The sequence below is a fragment of the Mytilus edulis genome, chromosome 8, assembly GCF_963676685.1.
Source record: "Mytilus edulis chromosome 8, xbMytEdul2.2, whole genome shotgun sequence".
Taxonomy (NCBI): Eukaryota; Metazoa; Mollusca; class Bivalvia; order Mytilida; family Mytilidae; genus Mytilus; species Mytilus edulis.
The window spans coordinates 86,691,232-86,717,070 of NC_092351.1; the positions used below are offsets into that span (position 1 = coordinate 86,691,232).

At 32.2% G+C, this 25,839-nt stretch overlaps 1 protein-coding gene across 1 annotated transcript in view; it reads right to left on the reverse strand.

Moving 5' to 3' along the window:
- Positions 1–16,146, reverse strand: part of LOC139486521 (angiopoietin-related protein 7-like) — a 47,377-nt gene extending 31,231 nt beyond the window's left edge. Inside the window, exon 1 of the mRNA XM_071271430.1 lies at positions 16,104–16,146. Within this exon, the coding sequence (XP_071127531.1) occupies positions 16,104–16,119 (16 nt within the window). The 5' untranslated portion in view covers positions 16,120–16,146. The remainder of the gene's footprint in view (positions 1–16,103) is intronic.
- Positions 16,147–25,839: the final 9,693 nt, after the last annotated feature.

The window sequence follows — 25,839 nt, forward strand, 5'->3', positions numbered from 1 at the left end:
ACGAAGGAAAACCTGCTTTTTATAACCAAATAAAAAAGAACAACTTCCTATTTTTGACGCAAAATGAAACTGGAATGGTCTTTGTCAAAAACAAAGCTAGAGAACCTTAAAAGTGGTTGCGATATCTTTTCTAGACTTTTCATTAATTCCTGCTCCTTTGTCTTTATCTCAGGATATCACTTGAAATAGTGGTATTAAATTGCTGCAAATGGGTTTACTTGAAACATTCTGCGATTTGCTGATCCGAATTCGGACGCATTTATCGTTGTAGGGGCAGCAATGGTTAATTCCAGGTCACAAAGTTGGGCAAAAATATTTGATGATTATGCTAATGATGTCATACTGCCTTATTTAAAATCTTGCATCGATAAGTATTCAAAAGTAGACATTGTATTTGATGTTTTATATTACTAAATGAATAATTTAAAGGCTGTGACAAGACAAAGGCAAGGTTCTTGTGCCACATGGAAAGGTGTTGGTTCTGGTAGAACACCAAGGATATGGAGTAGTTTTCTCTGTGAAATTTCTTGCTGACAAAATTGCTTCTTAAGAGACTAATACAAATGTGTATGTTACTCATGGTGAAAGTATTCTTTGCAATTTCAATAAAGATACTTGCTATCTATCCCCTTGAAGTCATGAAGAAGCAGATACACGAATGTGTGTCCATGTTCGGCATGATTATGAAAAAATGTAATTTTAGGTAGTACTGACACAGAAGTAATAGTATCAAGAATTGCAGCAGTCGCAAAATTAGGTAGAACAAAATGCGGATAGGTTATGGAAGGAATAACGACTTTTGATGGCTTCCTGCAATGACATATCAAATGCGTTTGGTCCTTGTGTTGCTGCTTTTCCTTTCGTCCATGCATTTAGTGGATGTGGCACTTTGTCGAATTGTCATGAGAAAGGCAAAAGGTCAGCTTGGCTAACAATGGAAGGTTTTCCAGATGTAAAGGATGTTTTTTAGGCTTAAGTATGGAGCGAGGCACGATGTGAATTGTTTGCCAGGAAGCAGCGGCATTGTGATGCAATTCCGCCTACAAGACGTTCTTTTCTAGAGCACATCAAAAGAAAAGTATATCAAGGAGGAGTTGCTTGGGTTCAGCCTGATTCATGTATTCGACAAGTACGTGTTCCAAGTCATGAACACTGTGATTGGATGAAAGAAAGAATCAATGACAGTTGGAAACCAAAATGGACTTCTTTAACTGCCGTTGCATCCTCGTGTCAGAAAATTTTGAAATGCGGAGCCGAAAACCGAGCTGTGTTGATAACTGTAGATGCTACCGTTCTGGCCTCCCTTGTACGGGTTGTTGTATAGGCAACTATCAGATAATTATAAATAAGCAGCCTGTCTTTCTAACCAAACTTGGCATTTAATCTTAACAAAGAGTGTTAACACTTGTTAAGTTGATGGAAATTATAAAAATATTTTCTATGTATTTGCCGCCATTTTGGAACCGGAAGTCACTATTTTTCTTCATTTATGTGTTGCTTCGTCGTACTTAGGAACTTTTTTTTAACATTTTATCATAACTTACATTGGATTATACATCCCTTGTGAAGTTGCTTGAAAGTATAAAAATTGAAATTTTTGACTTTTTTGCCGGCATTTTGAAACCGGAAGTCACCTTTAGTTTCATTAATGTATTGTCTAGTCGTAATTTAGGAACTGTCATTTACTTTTTATCAAATCTAACATTGGATTTTACATATAACACACCTTTTAAAGGATTAACGAATTATTGTCAATTTGTAATGACGCCATTTCCGAAATGTGTGGTGGCCATCTTGAAAAAAGTCAAAAGTTGATTTAGATGTTACAGGTTAAATTTGCAATAACAACCGGCATTGAACCAACTAAAACTAATAAATGACAACTTTATCAACTGTGCCCCCATTATAGAATTGCCGTAAACGTTATTGATTTTATTCATGTATTAGCGCTAAAAGACGTGAGACGTTCTGGCGTTTAATAGTGGACACGTTTTGGCGAATAACAATTATCAGACACGTTTGGGGGTTATAAAATCGGACACGTTTGGGGAATGTTGGATATTACGGACACGTTTCGGGAGAATAGACACGTTTGGGGGAATCGGACACGTTTGGGGGACAGGACACGTTTGGGAGTGTAACATATATATTAGACCCTTTTTATCTAATTTTTTGGGAGTAAATTATTTTCTTTTTTTCTTCTTTTAGCTCTAACCACGACCCTCATTTACGTTTGTTGTGCATGCGAGATATAAACTGCAGTCTCGCAAAGCTATACCTGTGTGAAGACAACTTAACATAGTGAGAGATATTATGGACATAATTGTGCAAATCGTGATACAAGCATGAAATTTGGTATAAAGGTTGACTAAATGATACTAAAAAAAAATCCGCTGCTGGCCAGAAAAAAAAATATTTTTTTCAAGATGGCCACCACACATTTCGGAAATGGCGTCATTACAAATTGACAATAATTCGTTAATCCTTTAAAAGGTGTGTTATATGTAAAATCCAATGTTAGATTTGATAAAAAGTAAATGACAGTTCCTAAATTACGACTAGACAATACATTAATGAAACTAAAGGTGACTTCCGGTTTCAAAATGCCGGCAAAAAAGTCAAAAATTTCAATTTTTATACTTTCAAGCAACTTCACAAGGGATGTATAATCCAATGTAAGTTATGATAAAATGTTAAAAAAAAGTTCCTAAGTACGACGAAGCAACACATAAATGAAGAAAAATAGTGACTTCCGGTTCCAAAATGGCGGCAAATACATAGAAAATATTTTTATAATTTCCATCAACTTAACAAGTGTTAACACTCTTTGTTAAGATTAAATGCCAAGTTTGGTTAGAAAGACAGGCTGCTTATTTATAATTATCTGATAGTTGCCTTATACAACAACCCGTACAAGGGAGGCCAGAACGGTAGCATCTACAGTTATCAACACAGCTCGGTTATCGGCTCCGCATTTCAAAATTTTCTGACACGAGGATGCAACGGCAGTTAAAGAAGTCCATTTTGGTTTCCAACTGTCATTGATTCTTTCTTTCATCCAATCACAGTGTTCATGACTTGGAACACGTACTTGTCGAATACATGAATCAGGCTGAACCCAAGCAACTCCTCCTTGATATACTTCTCTTTTGATGTGCTCTGGAAAAGAACGTCTTGTAGGCGGAATTGCATCACAATGCCGCTGCTTCCTGGCAAACAATTCACATCGTGCCTCGCTCCATACTTAAGCCTAAAAAAACATCCTTTACATCTGGAAAACCTTCCATTGTTAGCCAAGCTGACCTTTTGCCTTTCTCATGACAATTCGACAAAGTGCCACATCCACTAAATGCATGGACGAAAGGAAAAGCAGCAACACAAGGACCAAACGCATTTGATATGTCATTGCAGGAAGCCATCAAAAGTCGTTATTCCTTCCATAACCTATCCGCATTTTGTTCTACCTAATTTTGCGATTGCTGCAATTCTTGATACTATTACTTCTGTGTCAGTACTACCTAAAATTACATTTTTTCATAATCATGCCGAACATGGACACACATTCGTGTATCTGCTTCTTCATGACTACAAGGGGATAGATAGCAAGTATCTTTATTGAAATTGCAAAGAATACTTTCACCATGAGTAACATACACATTTGTATTAGTCTCTTAAGAAGCAATTTTGTCAGCAAGAAATTTCACAGAGAAAACTACTCCATATCCTTGGTGTTCTACCAGAACCAACACCTTTCCATGTGGCACAAGAACCTTGCCTTTGTCTTGTCACAGCCTTTAAATTATTCATTTAGTAATATAAAACATCAAATACAATGTCTACTTTTGAATACTTATCGATGCAAGATTTTAAATAAGGCAGTATGACATCATTAGCATAATCATCAAATATTTTTGCCCAACTTTGTGACCTGGAATTAACCATTGCTGCCCCTACAACGATAAATGCGTCCGAATTCGGATCAGCAAATCGCAGAATGTTTCAAGTAAACCCATTTGCAGCGATTTAATACCACTATTTCAAGTGATATCCTGAGATAAAGACAAAGGAGCAGGAATGAATGAAAAGTCTAGAAAAGATATCGCAACCACTTTTAAGGTTCTCTAGCTTTGTTTTTGACAAAGACCATTCCAGTTTCATTTTGCGTCAAAAATAGGAAGTTGTTCTTTTTTATTTGGTTATAAAAAGCAGGTTTTCTTTCGTTTTGCATTTGCTTCAAAAGATCTTCGTATTGTTTGGACCAATATCTTGGAGTTTATTTACATATCTTACCTAGCTGTTTCCGAATCAACAATTTCCTAAATGAAGTATTTTTTTTACAAATCTGACGACTCTTCTAGAAATGAATTTCCAAACTCGATCATACTTGCAAAGCCTTTAAAGCTGTTTAAGAAATCTTTTTGTGTTTTCGTAGAGTCTTCATTATGTCGTTCGTCTGTTTTCGAATGACCCAAATCACTAGATCTCCTGGTCCAGCTACCATCCATTTGTTTAAATGGGATCTTCGGTTAATCCTATGGCACCAATATCGCCCTTCACAATTGCATTATTCTGTTTTTGTGCCTGATCAATTGTGTTACAAGAAAGAAACTTACTGGTCTTACGTACAGTGAAATTATCATTTTCAAATTCCATTGCCACCTGTGGGTGATGTTCGGGAAGGGAAGCCATATCTCGGAGATGAGTCGTTAACGATCGAGCATAATTTATTACACGATCAAGACCTAAAACATTACGCTATCATGCTTTATATGGACTGTCTAACTCATGAAATGAGCATAATACCAAAATCAGAAGAAGTTCTTAATTTATAATTGAACGCCAGGAATTAAACTGTGGTCGAGATGACTCTTTTTCCTTACACCAGTCTTTTAAATCATTGAACGTCACAGAGTCATGACATAATTATATATTCTGAGTTTAGCTTTCATAATCTGAAATTAACAATTTTTAAGCAAAATACATGCAGTTGTCTGATGCGCCTGTCTAGTCCTAGGTACATTTGAACATACATAAATATAATCATCCGGTCTTGGTGTTGCAATATTGGCTATAGTAAGACAACATGTCTATCCCCTATCACGCAATATATCACCCAGAGTGTTATAACAAGTCATTTCAATGTCCAATCCACCAAACATGACGATACACTTATATATTCCTTACAAATAAGGCCATTCCCACTGAATTTGCTAAGGCATTTCCAAAAGTGGCTGATCTTCAGTTACATTTGATGTTTCTCCAAATTAATAACATTTTCGCCTTAACCATCGAATACCTGAGAAGTACCTGGTAGTGCATACAAATCGCTCTTGATGTTTATAAATAGTTTGCACATGCGCAAAAGTGTGAAACACATGTGTATTATAACCTTGAAAAATGTTATTAAACCAATTCATAATATCATTAGAAATCCAAAAACACTAAATATATAGTAAATAGTTTAAATGGTTTTGAAAGAATTTTGTTACATTTTCGCGCATGCGCAATTACTGGATATGTCAAATATTCATTTTTAATTAATATGTGATGTAAGGAAGGTAGCCACCAAACCTGGTAATTGGTTTTTCTAAAAGAAGTTCAAAGAAAAGTTTCCCAGAAAAATCAGTATTTTCAAACTAAAGAAAACAGCCATTTTAGAAAATGGCCGTGGCCATCTTGAAAAAAAATATTTTTTTTAATGGCCAGCAGTCATTTCTTACAAAGTATATAATGATGATGCTTTGTGGTAATTTTCATGCTTGTATCATCATTTGCACAATTCCCTCGATTTTGCTTGCTAATATCTTCCACTATAATAGGTGGTAAATGTGTCACTTGTATGTAAATGAAGGGATTTTCCTGACTGTGAAATGGTTCATCTTTTAACACTACAGGGTACTTTAAAAGGGAAACCGTATGTGTAATTACCAAAATTGATCAAATACAATGTAACGCTAAGTGTGTATAATTAAATCCAGACGTTGTAAACAGATTATACCAATTACGCAAGCCAAGAGTTGCCAGATAAAGACATCATTAAACATGCAGATTGTATTCGTGAAAACGTGTTAATACTTTGTAATAAAATATTGTATTATTGAAAAACGCAGATAATTTAAAAGTTTATATGCTTGAAAATTAAAAGAGAAATAAGGACAGTTACTGTAACATTGTATCTAAAAATATGTTTTTAATATTTTATACAGTAAAACTGTTTTTAAACAATTATCTTTTGTATATAAAAAAAAAACATTCTCGTTTCCCCGCTTCTCATACATATAGCAGATACAATAAATTCGATGCAAAGCAAGTAATTTAATTTTTGAATCAGGTAATCTCTGTATTTCGTGTTTTAACAAGAATAAAAATGACCGACATTAATGGAAAAAAACTACATCAATTTCAATAACCTTCCTGCTCCTGTATCAGTTTTATTCTGAAGATATATATAGAGAATAATACATGGCAAAATCCGTATCATATGTCGTATCATCCCGAGACATCAATATCAGCCCAAGGGCCTTTAGGCCCGAGGGATGATATTGGTCGAGGGTGATACGGCATGTGATACGGATTTTGCCATGTATTATACACTTTATCATATATTTCAACAGAAGAGTATTATATTATATGAACTGTTTTGTGATCCATAGCATTAGGTTACCTTCAGTTCTACTTTTGTCTTGTTTCAAAGGCCTTAAAAGAACTGCTCAATTACTTATCCGAAGCACCTGGGTTACCTTACAATTTGTGTGCTGTTGTTTTATAAATATTTTGTTTATTATTGTATTAATTTGTGTGTTTTGTATTTTTCATAGTTGCATTTAGTGTGCCAAAAAAATATGAAAACTTGACGTTCGTGACGTCACATACCAAACAATGACGTCATTCAAAACATTTACCTATTTTGAGGAAAATTTTTCTTAAGCAAAAAAAAAAACCAAAACTGACTTTATGTAAAAAAAAAAAAAAAAAAAAAAGTAGGGGTGTAATAAAGGGTATGCGATAAAGGGTAGGGGTGTGATAAAGGGTATGCGATAAAGGGTGCGCATCAAAGTTGCGCGATATGGATTAAACAGCAGGCTATTTATCACATATGCAAAACTACTGTATTTACTACTAAACATATGATAAATGGTAGTATTCAATCAATTCAAAATTTTAATAAAATATCTTGGTGCCCTTTGGTTTCCCAATCTTGACTTTATCCTATTTATAGGTATAATGATATAAAAAAAAATCCCAGTACATGTATTTGTTCTAATCGAAGGCTCAAAATTTTTAAAATATTTCTTAGCAATAGCATTTCATTTCAAATCAAAATAATGCTGTTGCTGAATGATGTAAAGTTAATCGTCAATATCGAACTCTTAACCTCCATTTTCTCACCAGTTACAACATATCAAAATTTGAAAACCTTTGGATGAAAGGTTCATAAGTCATCGCACGGAAATATCTGGAGCAGTCCGCCTGCTCGTCCGCAGTACAACAATAAATCAATAACGGGACTGGAAATCCGGTAAAAAAAATAGCAAGTCATTAATAAATGTAAAATAAATTCGGTTTACTGTCACATTCTGACATCCTCATATTTATGTCGTATACTTGTGAACTGGTGTTTGTCTTTGAGTTGCTTTTTGTTTTTACTCAATGCAATAAGCAGTTAGTCGGCACTGATTTTGAAACTTGTCAGCAACAAGGCTGATATATACCTGATATATAAGTTTTATAAAAATCTGGCAAGAATTGTACACGTTAGAGAGCTAACAAGACCGGACGAAAGGACGGACGCCCGATATGTCAATGTCCACATCAACGCGTCGCGCGAGGGACAAATCTTAAAATCATTTTGAATTTAGATTCATATTAATTTGCACTATGGGTGTGTTTTTGGTGTTTTGAGTTAGATATGATATACAGGCCTGGTACAGCTGGTAAAAAACGCACCTTTTCACAAAGTGGGGAGACAAAACGACTCACATGCGATTAGCAAAGGTGCCTTTTTGTGGGGGGGGCATATTGGTCACATGGGCGTCGGGAAAAGCACGAGAGTATTCACAGTAAGGAGTTGTTCTAACAAGTATACGAGTGTTTATGTAAATTAAAAGGGTTGCTATTTCTTTATTTGCAAAAATGGAAATGTGGGATATACACAGCAACCGGCCAATTATTATAACGACAATCAAAACCAAAGACATATAGATAACACGTGACTAATGCAGAATGGACAAGTATTTTTCTACTGCTAATCTGTTACGGTAGTTTTAGTAAAGATTTGTTGGGTTCTCTTGAATATGAAAATTTATAATTATAAAAATAAGAAGATGTGGTATGATTGCCAATGAGACAACTCTCCACAAAAGACCAAAATGACACAGAAATTAACAACTATAGGTCACCGTACGGCCTTCAACAATGAGCAAAGCCCATACCGCATAGTCAGCTATAAAAGGCCCCGAAATAAGTATATTTAGTATAGCAAGTATTTAATCTATCAAATTATAACATCACATGTTCACAACAATAGTAAGATTTAAGCTATAACAGCAACATAGTTTATTCTCCTAGTACGTATTTGTTAGTCTTGAAAAAACTCAAACCATTATGACATAAGGAGATGTGATATGATTGCCAATTAAACAACTTTCCATCAAAGTCAAAATGACGTACATGTTAGTTTGCTATATTTGATATCTCCCAATTACCATCCACTATGAACTGCTTATACAAAAAGATATTTTGTCACCAAATGATTTATAATAATTTATAACATAGAACATCATTATATATATGCTAATATAAATTGTGTGCCCTTGGCTAAATACTGGGATCATATTGTTTTACCAGTGTCCTTTCGACAGTCCCGCACTTGGTATACTAGTATAGGATTATACGGCTGATTTCGTAGGATTATGTACAGTTTTTAAGGTTAAACCTTTAAATGATGTACCTGGTGTTAGTACATACACTAACGATTCTCATCTTGTCAATTTTTTTTTTTTTTTTTTTTTTTTTTTATGACATGTTGCTAAATTTGGCATTTTTAAATATATTGCGCCGATATATTTTTTTAACTATATTGAGGATGCATATATATTCTCGGGATCATTTTTTTTTCTTTTATAATTTTTCACGAACGACAGAATGTTGAACTTGGTGTATTTGAGTGAAATTTTGCATACAGTTTGCAAGGTTTGTCCGACCATGGAAGTATATAATACTTCCACTTCCATGGTCCGACTAACTACGCACACAACCCACACGTTTACATCATACATGTACAAAGTATGCTATATTAAGATTGTGTATTGTATCAGGATGTTGATTTTCTTTTTAATTTCCACAAATAACAGAATGTTTAACCTTTCTTGACTGCTGCACCAAATGTGTTTTTCAGACACAACAATTCAAATTGCACTGTATCGTCCTGTAAATGCATGAAATAGTTGCCACCGGACGTTGAGCAACCATCAATCAATCAATTCAAATTGTACCTCAATATCACTGTTTACCAAATTACTTTATTCTGTAACGTCACACGTTTTCTGTCAAATTCTAAGCGTATCGGTCAACTTTGAAGCAATGTATATAAAACACAAGGATGATGACATATGTGTTTCTATATATATAAAAAAAAAAATAAAAGGATGTGGTATGATTGCCAATGATACAACTCTCCACAAGAGACAAAATGACACTGAAATTTACATATATAGGTCACTGTACTCCCTTCAACAATGAGCAAAGTCATACCGCATAGTCAGCTATAAAAGGCCCCGAAATGACATATGTAAAACAATTCAAACGAGAAAAACTAATTTATGTACAAAATAATGAACGAAAAACAAATATGTTACATAGCAACAAACTAAATTACAGACTACTTGACTCGGGACAGGAACATACAGAATGTGGTCAGGTTAAACTCGTTTAAAGGCGCCAACCCTCCTTTCCCCTAACCTGGGACATAAACTGGACCCCTGTTGTGTTCCCTTATCGTTACACTAACGGTGCGAAGCTTAAGATGGAATGACGGACCAGTTCAACTTGTGACAGTGGTGTAACAGTACAACATGAGAATAAACTGTAGAAATCAGTTAAAAAAGGCTTAACTCATCAGATGGATGCAAATAGAATACATCTTACAAAAAGAGAGTGGACGTGGAGGGGTACTTATACATCCCAACAACCAAAAGACTTTAAGTACAGAGTACTCGCAGTTACTGACAGCTTGTTGAAAGCTAATAACAACTAATACAAAAAGCGTGCACCTTAGAGGCATAATCCGGGATATTATGTTAGTTTTTTTACTTTTCTCCGTATATAAGAACAAAGCCATCTATTGAAAAAAATTTAAAAAAAAAAAAGAAAAGTTACAACAAAGCATTTTCCCTGTGTAAATTTGTCGTCAAAATTGACGTTTTCTAATCAAATTTACGAAAAAACAGAAGTGGTGACCCCCATTTTTTTTTATTACATATTCCGATGTAACTCGATTCAAAGTACAAGTGTGCCAAAAATTTTAGAAATCGGGAGATATGCCATTCGGTGTCGTGTTATCTTGAAATATAAGTACACAGTTTTGGATTATGAAGAAAAATTGCCCACTTAGAGGGGAACACGAAACTGCATTGAAAATGAAAAAAAATCTGGAGCAAAATTAAACATGTATACAAATCTAGGTTAGAAAAAGACACTACTTTTAAAAAAGATATAAAAAAAAATTAACATTAAGAGATACAATCATAATAATTTAGTGAAATAAAAAAAGACGTAGATAACCAGAATGGTATCTTCTATATATGAGGGTGTGGATGGAGTTTACAGAATAGAGAATAATGTGCTAAAAAAATAAAGAATAGAAAAGAAAAGGATAGGCCAAATTTAAGAATAGAGAATAGTGGACTTCTACAATATAAAAAATAGAGAATAATGGGCAAAATTTATATAGAAAAGAGAAAAAATGGCGTAAATAATATTAAGAATTGAAGAACACCCACCTCCCTCCTTTTCCAGACCCTCTTTTATCCTATGACTGTATAAAGAAAGAAGCGCCGTAATTCATAGGAACAAATAGATTTGAAAAAATAGTATTTTTTTCTCATAAAGTCTTTGTATAGTTGGAAACATTGTCAACTAGGTATACTTATTATTACAAATGAAATTGATATCTATTCGTTATTTTACGTATCACAGAGTTCAGTTTACTAGTGCATTTTACGAATAAGGGACAAAAATTAAAAAGGACAGGAAATCACATGACAAAAAAGTCACGATTTACAAAAAAGTTACGTACGTATTAAGTTTGATTATTATTATTTACAATGAACAAGATTTATATTTAGGTAGTTCATTTTATGACTTTCATATAACATAGTTCTAGTCTTAGGTTATTTTTTACTTTTGTGGACCATTTCGTTCATTGTATTCATCCGCTGGCGTTGTAGCATGTTTCCTCTCTACTCTGACGTCCTGGGTAGCATTTTTCATTTCTGTACTTTTGTCTTTGTGTTGTAAACGTTCACACTTAATTTTTTGTGTAAATGCTTAATGAAACTTGGTTGATAAAAACGAAGCACTCAGTCTGTCATAAATTAGTTTTGGCACAATCTTAGTGCTAAAGATTAATCTCATCTGCTAAGAGTGTATCTAGTAGCAATCTTAGACGGATTGACAGCCTTTAAACTCATGTTGCGCTTGCAACCCTTAGAGTACTCTTTACCCTTCTCGGAACGATTGGTTAATTTTTATTTGCTCTACTTAAATCGTCTTTGAATTCTCATAGCATATGATATTTGTCAACATTCTTTTTTTACTGAAAACTTTACAGAAAATTGTAAGAGTGGTCAGAGGCACCCATATCTTTATCTTAGTTAATGAAAATAGCAACTGCAGTTTTTTTCCCAGCGCATTACTGTTGTCCTAACAAACTAAGAACCTAAGTTTACGAGACATAACACAGGAAAGCAGTATTTCACATACCCCACCCCCCCAAAAAAAAACAATAAAAAAAAATCACTGTTGCTAGTACCTGGACTATGACTTGCGACCCCCAATGCTAGTCTATACGGGTGCAGTATTAGTCCATAACTTATGTGCATTGATTAATAGATACAATCATGAAATGAGTGTGCGTCTCTTGCCAAAAGCAATTAATTTTAACATTTCTTTTTACATTTGAGCCACCTTTTTTTTTTTAATTTTTGAAGCATTTTTTACAATGACTATTAATTTATAAACTAACCTCACATTTTGAATAGTAATTTGAATATATGGGCATTTGCATTGATAGATTATGCCAGATTTGCACTTTGCATAGTTAACTAATTACAAATTAATTTATTCAAAAAGGTCACGTTTGGTACCCAAAGAACTAAAACTTCAATAGATAAACCTTTAAATTGAAGTTCAACCTGCTTAGGTATTACAACATCGTGAACGGAGGAGTATGTAAAATAAGAGTTTTTGTTTTATTCTTTTATTGGAAAATATTTCAACTTATTTAGAGTTTTAAACACTTATCAATGCGATTTAACAATAACGGTAGTTTATTTTTGTTCCCCCTCTTTCCTTATTGTCCGCCTGTGTGGAAAGCAAGTACAATGATACATATAGTTATTTTAAGACTTTGCGTAAATATGTATAAGAAAGAAGTGCAAGATATTCCATTATTCAAACACGAATCATATACATTTCCGCTAAAACTATAAGTCTAGACTTCGTCTTGTTGTACAGGGTACAATTGCCTTATTTTTAAAGATAGTTTTTCCATGATACGAGCCCCTATCAACATTAGTGTAATATGTATTTGTCGTTTACAAATCATCTTGAATTATGTTAAAACTTTTTGAGACTTATATAACCTTCAATCTTGTTTCAATGTTATTTCAATTGAAATGTGTGCAAAGACTATGTTAAATGCAATTATTGCAACAACAAAAAACACAAAAAAAACTTATTTGATCATGATAGAAAATATAAACAGCTGCGCCATGAACGCATGATACGCCCGTCACTTTTTCAAAGAATAAAGTTTAATAACTTCTCAATGTCATATCAGAAAATCATGAAAAACTAAAGGGAGGTTATCTTAATAAATATAAACCAGTCACCAAAGATTTTTGATAACTGCTCAAAGCATTGTCCGAAAACTGGAAAGTCCTCCTTTTTTTATGAATAAAATGACGTAACTCTGAAACTTAACATCTAAAATTTATAAAATTAAAAAGGGAGCTTACGTCAATAGATATAAACAATTCACCAAAGTTTCATAAAAACTGCTGAAAGCATTTTTGAGTTATTGTCCAAAAACTGGAAAATCACCCCTTTTTACATAAATAAAACCCCATAACTCGGAAACTTAAAATCTAAAATTCATAAAAATCGAAAGGGAGCTCATGTCAATAGAAAAAATAAATTCACCAAAGTTTCGTGCAAATTGGTGAAAGTGTTCTTGAGTTATTGTCCGAACACTGAAAATCCCCCCCTTTTTTCATAAATAAAACCCCAAAATTCAGAAACTTAAAATCTAAAATTGATAAAAATCGAAAGGGAGCTCACGTCAATAGATATTAACAATTCACCAAAGTTTCGTGCGAATTGGGTCAAGCCTTTTTGAGTTATTGTCCGACATGTTGACGACGGACGGACAGACAGACGGACAACGGTATACCATAATACGTTCCACAAACGGGCGCATAAAAAAAAACGATTCCTGTCAAACTACATAGGAACGCTGTAAAATTTTAGGATAAAATAGGCGGTAAATGAGATTTCGAATGACTGATAGTTCGATAACTTGTTTTAAGTTTTGCGTATTTGAATAACACAATCACAATCAAAACGGGAGCATTGTTTTAAGACAATTTATAAATCATAAAGAAATGATAATTATTTGTGCCTTATTATATTGATGGATATTGATACTAGCGCTTGTCTTCTATTGATCTTTTCGGACCAGATCTTTCTGTAAAAAGTGATAATTGTCACACTTAACTGCTGATAAACCCCGTTGATCGGAGGAAGGGCGACATCTCGTCGATGGAATGATATTATCTATCGATTTTGTTTGGTTTCATTGGTAAATTGTGTGTTAATTATGACACGTGACTCACTGGTTCTTTGTTTGTAATTTTTAACTTTAACAAGAAAGTTTTTGCTGAGGACACTTCATGAAGCACACGGAGTTCAACATCTCGTGACAGGACTAACGGATAAGGAAAATATTCGTCAATAGATTAACGTTTATATAATTAGGTGTGCAAACTAGCCGATTCTTTTAAAAAAAAAACATTCTCTCAAGATGTGTTTTGTGTCAAATATTATGTGGCAACTTTACTACAGATGAAGGAATATTTCTACACTATTTCAGAAACTTGGACTTTTTATAAAAACTTGATAAATCGCTCAATAACCTTCCGAATGCTACCGATTTTAAATGTGTTACTATCTAGTATGTTTTGGCTTAATTTGTATATGTGTATTATTTCTACCAGTAACAAGAGACATATATATATAGTATATATATGTCTCTGCAGTAACATATAATACATATTGTAGTATATGTCTCTTTTAAAAAAAGTAAATTCTATGTTTTATAAACAGAGTGAATTATGACTCGTGCAACTCCAGAAGTTTCAAAGAGATACTCAAAGGAAACGATCGTGTTATGCTACGCGAATGAACCATCATAACTTCCCGAGAGTAGAAGATTTTGATGGATAAAGAAATTCACGCAGTACATCAAGAGATCAAGAACCGATTTTGTAGACCCGATTTTTTTTTTTTATTAAAACGAAATTATTAAAATACATGTATAATAAATGATATTACCAATATGCCAAACTAATCCCAAAGCAGATATATTTGTCATATCATAGCTTTACCAGTAAAGCTATGGCAAAATTTGTCCATATAATATGCACCTTTTAAATATATCAGGAAACTAAAAGCAAATATAACTATTTACCATATATTTCTAGCTGTCTTAAATATCTTTCTTTATAATATCTTTGCATACATATTCAAAGTTTCATATGCCCAATATATTTACACACACATTTCTAGCTGTCTGAAATATCTTTCTTTATCATTTCTTTGCATATGTATTCAAAGCTACATATGCCTAATATATTTACACAGGTCATTGATATTATCATTTGGCCACATTTCTTAATTAAACAAATTGTCTGCAAATCTATGTATTGACCATACATTTAGGAATATGCTCAAAGGCTTTTGATATGTTCTGATTTGACATACATTTTAGCCGACTATAAAGACTAACAAAAATATTCCTTTACAATACATTTGAAAGGTCTCTGCAGAATAAAGGAAATTATGCTTTACACCCCTCTATAAAGTTCTCGTTTTCAATTGGTTTACATACCAGGCAAATGTAGATGCACCTTACACTTTATAACCCCTATAAAATTATTTAAATGATGATGCTTTGCTACCTAGACAAAGAAACACATTTGCGGATGAGTTTACATCATAGAAAAATACATGACAAAGATTTTCAATTTGCAGAGGTATACAAATACATAAGTTTGCAAAAGTTTTGAGATGGTTATAAATATATGCAAATTCTAAACTTTAAAATGGTTTGATTAGGTATATATTTTATAAACCGCGGTCTCTCATAACCGCCCATAGGAGGGTATAGCACAAGAAATGTTGATATTTACTACATGTAAAGACAAGATAAACTAAATGCAGCGGTTTATAAATATATGTAAATGTCGGTCTCTGAATACATTTACATAACATTTGCATACCTCTTCAAATCCGGGATTTCGTGTAGTGCATGATTAAACGAAAACATTGTTAGTTCAACAAATCTTTTAGAGACAGCTAGGAAATAAGTATCTTTTTTCAACATGTTCAACATGTTGAACAAATACGTTCATGAAAATGATGAGCAAATACAATTAATGTATATTCTGTCTAGTCAAAAATGGGAACAATCAGTTCTCCCTAAGACAAAAACAATAATGTCTAGATGTTTGATTAGAAGTTTCTTGAAATTTTTTACCATAAGTTTTGTTTTCTGCGTATTGTTAAATGAAGATTTAGCATGAACTATTATAAACTAAACTTACAATATGTTAAAGTCATTTTATACAAATGCAGGTTAATGTTCTTATCAGTTTTATTTGTACATAATAATCTACGACGGTAAGGACACTCAAACTGATTAAGTTTCTAGCTTATAGACACGTTTCCTATAAATGTTTGAAAGAGATGCAAGGCAAAGAATAATCATGGAAAGCATAAAATGAAAAACGTCAGACATGTTACACATGTTATAATGATTTAGCAAATGTTTATTGATAGCGATAAACCTAATTATATAATCAATTAAAATACTAATTACAAAACAATGCTGTTGGTATTTTTTGCGACTGTCAGGCAGGCGAGAGGTTTAGATAGCTACAAAATAAGGTTTAATCCATTATTTCAACATAAGAAACTGCCTGTAGCGAGTTATGATTATGACAGTTGATAGTTTATTCGATTGATGTGTTTGTGGTTTAGATTTCGCATTATAATTTGGGTTTTCCTTTTTAAATTTTTCTCGGGGTTCAGTAATTTTGGGATTTTACTTTTTAAACACATGCCCTAAATTTAAGAGATCATTTCGTGCCCTCAATTTAAGAGATCCTTTGATGCTATGATCTTTTGATCATATGCTTCAACAATGGAGAAAAATAACAGATTGATATATAAGTCCTTTTAATTAGCTCTTAGATAGAATTCAAAGAGTGAAAAGTTTACAGACGTCGGACCCCAAAGGTAGTACATCCAAAATGATTTTTTTCTATCAAATGCCTCAACAGAAAACAACAGTATGATATATTATTATATGGACGATCAACAAATTAAATAACAATAAACAGAGTGATCACTGTTTAAAAAAAGACATCATTTAAAGTAAGTTTTTAAAATATGTTAGAATGTTTTTTAATGCTTTTATTTTATCATTTGTTAGTTCGTTTGTTTGTTTGTTTGTTTGTTTGTTTATTATTTATTAAATTTTACACAATGTCTTTCCTGTATCCAAATAGTTGTTTTGTAAAATTGAAAAAGGAAATGGGTAATGTGTCAAAGCGACAACAACCCGACCATAGATCAGACAACAGCCGAAGGCCACCAATGGATATTCAATGTAGCGAGAAACTCCTGCAACCGGAGGCGTCCTTCAGCTGGCCCATTAATAAATATGTATACTAGACTTAATGTATAAATGTTCTTATCAGTTATACATATATTTGTAATTTCTGTGGAAAAAAATAAAAGAAAAAAAAAGCACAATTGAATGTAAACCAATAAAACCTAATACAGAGCTTCAATACATTTTTGTGTGTTTATACTTTAAATAATCATTCATGTTTATTTTTTTTACTTCTAAAAGTAAAAGAGCATCAAAGCATGAAACTCAAATGCATAAAACATTTAGCACTTTAAACATGTTAAAACAAGAACAAGAAAACAAGAAAAGTACACGGATGTCCCACTTGCACTATCATTTTCCATGTTCAATGGACTGTGAAATCGGGTCAAAAATCTAATTTAGCATTAAAAAAATTAGAAAGATCATTCCATAAGGGAACATGTGTACAAAGTTTCAAGTTGCTGGTCTTCAACTTCAACAAAAACTACCTTGACCAAAAACTTTAACCTTAAACTCCCACTTTCAATTTCTATTTACAGTGGACCGTTAAATTGGGGTCAAAAGTTTAATTTAGCTTTAAAATTAGAAAGATCATATCATAAACAACAAGTGTACTTAGTATCAAGTTGATTGGACTTCAGCTTCTTTAAAAAAAAACTACCTTGACCAAAAACTTTAAACTATTGTAGGTGGGGCATACAAATATTAAATTGCTTGTACATTATTATTAAGCATTGTCTATAATAAATAAACCATCTTGAAAACTAAAAACAATATTTTGTAAATTAAACATAGCATAACGCATGGTAAACAAATGCTTAAACATAAAATAACTTCAAATGTATTATAAACAAGCATTAGCCTTTCAAAAAGGGCTAAGTGTTGTCGCTTTGTAGATTAATTCATTTACTAGAATAGCCACGTGCATCAATCAACAAATTGTACCACACACGTGAGGTCACACGTTATGAAGTAGTGTATATATCGTTTAAAGTTGTTGTTTACTCCAGAAGATTCGACTATTTATAGATAAAGTTACCTGTGTAAAATCTAATTGCTTAAATAGAGAGGACAAATCCGGGATTGAAGAACATTTACTAGGTTTGGATTGTCCTAACCAATCAATAAACTTTGATTATTCACGTCTCGTAATATCTTCCAATCAGGTAGCAAGAAAAATTCACGCACTAACTGTCCATCGTTCAATTCTTAATATCCTAGGAGTCGATAATAAATCCATAACAAAATTAAATTCTTAAACATTAAAAGAATTACAACGTAATCTATGATACAGCTGAGTTATGTCCCTTGGGAGTAAAACAAAAGTCCTTGCAAACAGTTGAAATGAAAAAAAAATATATGCCTGATATAAAAAAAAAGAAGATAGAAACTACTAAATGAATCAATATTGAAATATTTGCTGCATGAATTGCCAAGAATGTGAACAATTCTTACACAGGAGAATATAAATTCTATCCAAACTAAAGCCTCAACTCAAGTTGGTCTCTTTTTTTCTTAGATGGACAATTTAATACTGAAAATGCTTCTAGTATGACGAATATTGCCTTACTCCATAAACAGTACAAACTTAACTTCTATCTAACATTTCTAATTTTAAAAGATTATAGCTAGAGAAATACCCAAGTGATACATTTAGGGAATTACACAGCCAATAAGGCAAATTTCTCAGTTAAAATATTTGTTGCCACTTGAATTCTTGAGCTTCCAATTAAATTAATCATTGCGAAAGGTGAAAACAAATACAAAAGAACAATATGGTGGTGCAGTTTATACAATATAGCTAATATTGAAATCCTAAAATACAGCTTAATTATTTACCCATCAATTTGACGTATTATGATGACTTTGGACTTTTTCTCGAAACAGTATTAATGTTCTCAGTGAAACATTTCTATACTTTGTGATAAAAAATCAAATGTATTAATCAAAAGCTTCAAAAAAGTAAATAGTTATCAAAGGTACCAGGATTGTAATTTAGTACGCCAGACGTAAAAACATAACTGAAGTCTGATGCTTACGGTCATTTATCACCAAATTTATGAATATAAATATAATATTTCAATAGTTTTCAAAATTGATTTTGTAAATATACACACTGCAGATATTCATAGATAAAAAAATATTGTACCCTTGCATCCAATCACAGTGCTCCTAAGTTGACTTCCTTCACAAAAATTAAATCTTTATAATATTGAAATATATGCGTTTTAGTTGAAATATCAACTCTGATATGTACATGTATTATTGATTTATTTAAAAAAAATATCATATGTGTACTATAGTTTTTTCAAGCGGGGCAAGGACTTACCCATTAATTAAAGCCAGACAAGAACTTTTTTTAATAATAAATATTGGCAGGCATAATTTTCTTTTTATTTGCTCCCAGGAAAATCACAATAGCGTTTCAAAAAGTCGTATCGATTATCATATGGTCAAATTAAGTCGACAATTAAACATGAAATTCAGAAGTGGCATTGTAGTAGACAAATATAGTGTTGCAAAATCTAGTACTTTTTAAATCTTTTTAACAGAGATTATCCCATTTGTACCCATCTCCCTTTTTCCAAAGATCTTCCTCAAAAGTCAGAATTTTTTATTTGCTCTCTCTTTTAACAATACATACATGTAAACATGTTGTGCTACTTTTTTCTTTCACAAATACATTAAATTTTTTACTCTTTGGTGGGGTTGTTTTTCTGTGACATTCCTTGTTTCTATCTGTACTTTTATTGTAATTTACCTCATCCTATTTCTAAATCTGAGTTTTTTTTATTTTCAAACAATGTATTATGATAATTTGTGTTGATTATTACTTAATACAAACAAGAATGAAATTAAAATTCTGAGATTGGGAAATATGAACTTTTTGTTTAAAGAGCTTATTTATATAGTTAATTAGCTAAATAAACATGATAAATAAACTTAAAAGTATTTTGTCCAGAGTAAAACAGTTAAGATGGTTAAACTAAAGACTGGTGTCTGTGTAAATGATGAGAAGTGAGGGTCTAGCATTGATTTTAACCATTTATATCTAGAATTAATAAGTCATTTTGCAATAATATGTCATAATAATAACAACTTTTTTTACAAGAAACCAGTCAGGGTTACTTCTAGTACAGGGGTACTTCTAGTACAAGTTATTTTTGTCTACTTGAAGAAGCTCATATAAGTAAATTTTGTTATATTCAAATTTCATTGTCAAGCTATTACAGGTAAGACAATTATGTATTTTATATTTTACTAGACCTTTAATGAAGAGTATCAGTTGGACATAATAAAAGTAATACTGAATTCTTTGTATAGACATGATAGATTTAGTAATACTATCATACTTTGAAAAAATATAAAAAATTAAGGGTCTGTTCTTAAAAAAAAGTACTTTTATTTTGATATTATAAAAAGGAAATTTGTATTAAAGACATTTATAATCAAACGATTGTTGGATTAGATATTGTCAGATGTGTTCTTAATATTGTTTATTTCTATTAGAAAGTAAAAAAGTCTTATCATATCAGAAATATCCTCTCATACAGTTAGAAGTGATATTTTTTAAACAAATAAGTTATCAGTATGATTGATAATGTTCTATAATGCATTCGTTATAGAAAGTGTTCAATGAAAGAAAGTAACATATTATTATACTGTATTAGTCTGGTACTAATTTAGCATGATCAAAACTACCATTCAGAAGCATACTACAATTTGTACAATGTATATCAACAGAAAGAACACATTTAAAGTTGAAAAGATGATGATCAGCCTGAAATTAACCATAATCAGAAAATCTTAACATTCAGCAATTATAAATATATAAATTTATTAATGGTTTATTCCCATTCTCTAGCATTTAAAAAAGTATAATTTAAGTTTTATAGTTATCCAATAAGTGTCAAATTATAGATTAGCTTTAAACATTCAGTGGTAGTTCAGATACATATTCAGGACAAGCCAAGATAATGAGAAATTTATCAATTAGAATTGTTCTTATAGGGTGAATGTGACTGATATTGCCTAGCCTTCAACAATAATCAAATACTTCAATTGAGCATTAAGCCCCCTTTATACAAATATATAATGATATTAACATATAACATGACCATTTTATATGGAATGTGTGCTTAACTGATGATGCCATAGATGGTACACTGTGATTATATTCAAAGAAAGTTTGAAATCTTCTGATGTTTTTTTCTTTAGGGAACCCTACTGTCTCAGCATTTTAACAAACTTTTTACTTTTCTTCCAGTTCCTCAATAGTATATTTTAGAGAATTTTATATTGACATTAATGCTGTTATAGCTTCTGTATCATCAGCATTGTTATTGTTTATTTCTTCTTCAGATGACATTTCTGCAACCCCCACTTTCTATATTGATATTGAGGTATTCAGTCTGTGGATAGGGAGGTCGCCAATCGATTATCGTAACGTAATAATTTCCTTGCGACAGCAAAAATGTCGGATTTTACCCAACTTCAGTTGCTTTTAAAAAGGTGAAAAATATATTGTATGGGCAAACAGTTGATATGCAAATAAAGTTCAGACATTTATCTTTCTAAATATATAAGTTTTATAGGTATTACAGTAAGTTCGTACGATAAAAAAAAAGTTTGAAGTGGAGAAGTTTTGAAAAAAAATGGCCGCCGTAAAAACTATGTGTCAAAAGTACTACTGATTTTGAAATTAATTCCGCAAGCTGTTACTAGTCCGATTTTCTTCATTGATGGCTTAAAATTTTGAAAATATATTCAAGTTTTATGATCCGGTTGTCAGTCATACCTAGGTATCGATTTTCAGAATAAAAAAAAAAAAGATGAAAAAAAACAAAATTGTTTTCGCCTTTGTAAACACCACTGACACTCGGATTCGTAAATTCCAGAACTTTCTCCTTCCATACGTATCCCTGGTTTGACATGAAAAACAATAGCGGCTTGCGGAATTGATTGGATATGTGTATGATCAGGGCGTGGTTTTGACAAAAAATTTAGCGCGAAGAGTTATCTGTTCTTGCTTACCGGAAATTACAAATCCGCCACATTGGTTGTACGTAGTTTTTTACCTTGAGAAAAAATGCCTTTTACCGACTCGTTTTTTGACGGACTGCTGACTGAGGGTGTTGACAACGATTGACATAGGCCACGAAGGCCAATCACGTATGGTAAGCATCGTAAGTACATATATTATATCATAAAAAATTAAATTGATCCGATTTCAGCGAGGAGAATTTCTTATTCGATAAAATTCCCAAGAAATTTCTTTAAACTGTTTCCAAATTGTTTTTGGATTGTTTGCATAATTGTTAATCTATAAAATGAAAGGGACTTTCTACCAGCAATTTTTTTTTAAATGCTCCCAATTGCCCATTTTATAAAATTTGAATATGTAATGAGGTAAATTCTCCTAACGTTTGAGTGTCATCCGGTCGGAATATCTCGGGTTTTATTCATTCATAATTTTCGGAATTTTCGGTGCTTTACATTGCACAGTCCAAAGTACATTACTATTTTTTATTTAAGCCAAAAGTATGTTGTTCCACCCATAGAATAATAAGTAACTAAGTATATATTTGTTCCTTACTTGTGGACCAGTCATAATGAACAATATTTTTTTATTTTTCAAAGAAGTTTGCAGTCAAAATTGGCTATGATAGTTTTGGAGAATTTGCACACATTACATTTATGTTTTTGATTGTAAAATTGTTATTAAAACTATATGATAATATCATACAAATGTTTTATTTTGGAAACTGGAGTGCTGGTCATAATACACAAAGTTATTTTCTTTAAATATGATCACGGTTTGAAATGTGTGACACATTTTAGACAAGAACATTGAATCTTGTTTAATTTTGAATTGTGACTTAAACATATTGTTATCTCATTTTCATCTCATTTTCATTTCAGTTTATTTTGTTTTGTTTTATCTTTATTTCATTTTTGTTTTTAATTTACTTAAGACTTTTAGTTGATGTTTACAGGTTTTATTTTTTGCCTTCAGTTTGGAGTTTTATGTCACTTTTATTTTTTTAATTTATTTTGTAATTTGATATTTTTGCCTTTTCACTGACACATTAATGTTTAAACAGGATTACAGATGCTGTGTTTTCTCATAACCTATGTACTATTACTACTTAAATATATGATTAGGATTAAATATCAAATTTTTCCTTTACACAAATTCTGTAATCAAAATTCAGATCATTGGGGTGGGGTCCTGATCCTGAAATCCCGGGCTTAAAAACATTAATTCCAAATCTAAAAAAAATATAATCCCTAACATCCCCAAAGTATCAATCCCAAAGATCACCCTCCCCCCCCTATCTTTGGAATAACCGTGATAGCAGTTTAAAGTTAATCCATAGGATCATCCATATCTATCTTTCTGTAGTATGTACATTTTTTATGAAACCCTATTTGCATTTTAATTTCAGAATTGTTTTCTATCATTCTAAGATTTATTTCAGAATGAAGTAAATTAATATATTACAGGTACTAGAATGCAGACTGACAAGAACCAGATATTCATTTTAAAGTACTAGTGTACATGTATTTTGTAACCTTTAGTTTTATTAAAGGTTTATGTACCCAGAAGAAAATATTGTATTTATATAGAGAAAAATATTTGATTGCAAATGAGACAACATTCCACAAGAGACCAAATGACACAGAAATTAACAACTATACAAAACATAATATGTACTTAAAAGGATATAGTATTAATATAAAAAGATGTGGTATGAACGCAAATAGGACAACTCTCCACAAGAGACCAAATGACACAGAAATTATCAACTACAGGTCACTGCGGCCTTCATAGTACATCTATTTAAGTAAAGAAATAGAAGAATTAATTCCGACTCTTCTTATAATTAACGAGCCAACACCATTTAGCAGTTTATGGTAAAATTTTTGTAAGTCTTTGTGAATGGTTTGTACATTTTTTTTCATATGACATGAGAAGCATAGCTGACTATGCCAGTAGACGTTTTGGGACTGAGTATGAGGTAGGGCCATCTGGGGATGGAATGGTGAGTGGTAGTCAGTCCACAGTAAGTATGGCGGATATGGTCTGGAGTGATATTGGTAAGATACAGCCCAGGGTTAGTAAGCCTGCTTTCCCATCTATCATTTTCTGAGAAATCAGCTGGATAGAGTAGATCTTACTACAACAACACAGGTATGTATGCCCCTCTATCCAGATGCAAGGACCAGAGATGAATTGGAGAACTTACCAGAGTGCAGACGAAATGGACTGACGGAAGCAGACTTACTGAACATAGGTGCCTCTAGGAAGCTTTCTTCTGGACAGATGTCGCTAGGACTATTGATGGAAGTCCACAGGTATTTAGATAAGTATAGCAGTATTAATAAAGTAGAGATTTCATGGTATAGTTTGCTCTTTATTTCAGGTAATCAAGATGACGGACACCGAGAAGAACACCATGCATGTTAGGGTGAAGAGAGAAGTTGATAGAATGAAAAAGATGAAGACAGCAAAGCAGACTAGCCAGATAGAAGTGCTGAATAGAGAGTTGTTTGACATGCCTGGTAACAGTAATGTCTTGGTTGACAGATTAAAATCCCTTAATCTGAGGGTAGGAGAGGTTGGTATTCCTGTAGAGCTAAGAGGATTAGTTGAATCCTTGGCTAATGTTTTTTTTTCCTCTTTGCAGGAAGAACATGAGAAGTTAGTCACCAGGAACCAGCAGTTAGAGGAAGAGAAAAAACAGACCGAGCAGAGAGGGGACGCAACAACTACCCAGTATCAGAAGGAAACAGAGGTGTTGAAGTTGAGTGTGAATGGAAAGAGCAGACAACTGAAGGCGGCTAGGCGGTTGAAGGACCACTACAAGGAAATGGCTGACAAAGAGAGGTCAAAGATTATAAAATTATAAAATTATAAAATATTGAAAATTGTAATATAACAAAAAGTAAAATTTAAAAAATACATGGAACAATTTACTGTAAATTATGTTCTTTTATTATGGAAAATAAGTCAACTCATGATTAAATTGTATATCACATGATTAAATTAGTTATAAAACTGATACATACCCCCTAAAAAAGAAGTAAAAAATATATAAAAGGACAACAAAAAAATTTCCACCCAAACATGGCATCATAAATAGTATCAGGATTATAATTTAGTACGCCAGACGCGTGTTTCGTCTACATAAGACTCATCAGATAAAAAAAAATACACAGCTAACCAAGCAATTTCAAAACTGTATAATATAAAATTTGAGAATAACATTTACAAAGTTATATACATTTATTGAATGTATATTAATTATATTAAAATATACTAGATGCAAATTTTTATGTTCAAATAGAAAAATTGCAAAATGTGCTAATTTTAATTACTTTTATTGCAGAAGAAATCCAACAGCAACAGGAGGTACAGTTGGGTGCAGACCAAGCATTACATGTAGACGGGCCGAAAAAGTTAACGCGGCGTTTACTCTCGTGCACTTCATGTTAACGCCGCGTTAACTGTGCGTTAACTCCGAAATTGCAGTAGACATTAAAAGTAAACGGGCGTTTACTTTAGCGTTTACCTCCGCGTTAACGCAAAAACGGCGCGTCTTCTAATTTTGTAAAGAGTAAACGGGCGTTTACTTTCCCGTTTACCTCCGCGTTAACGT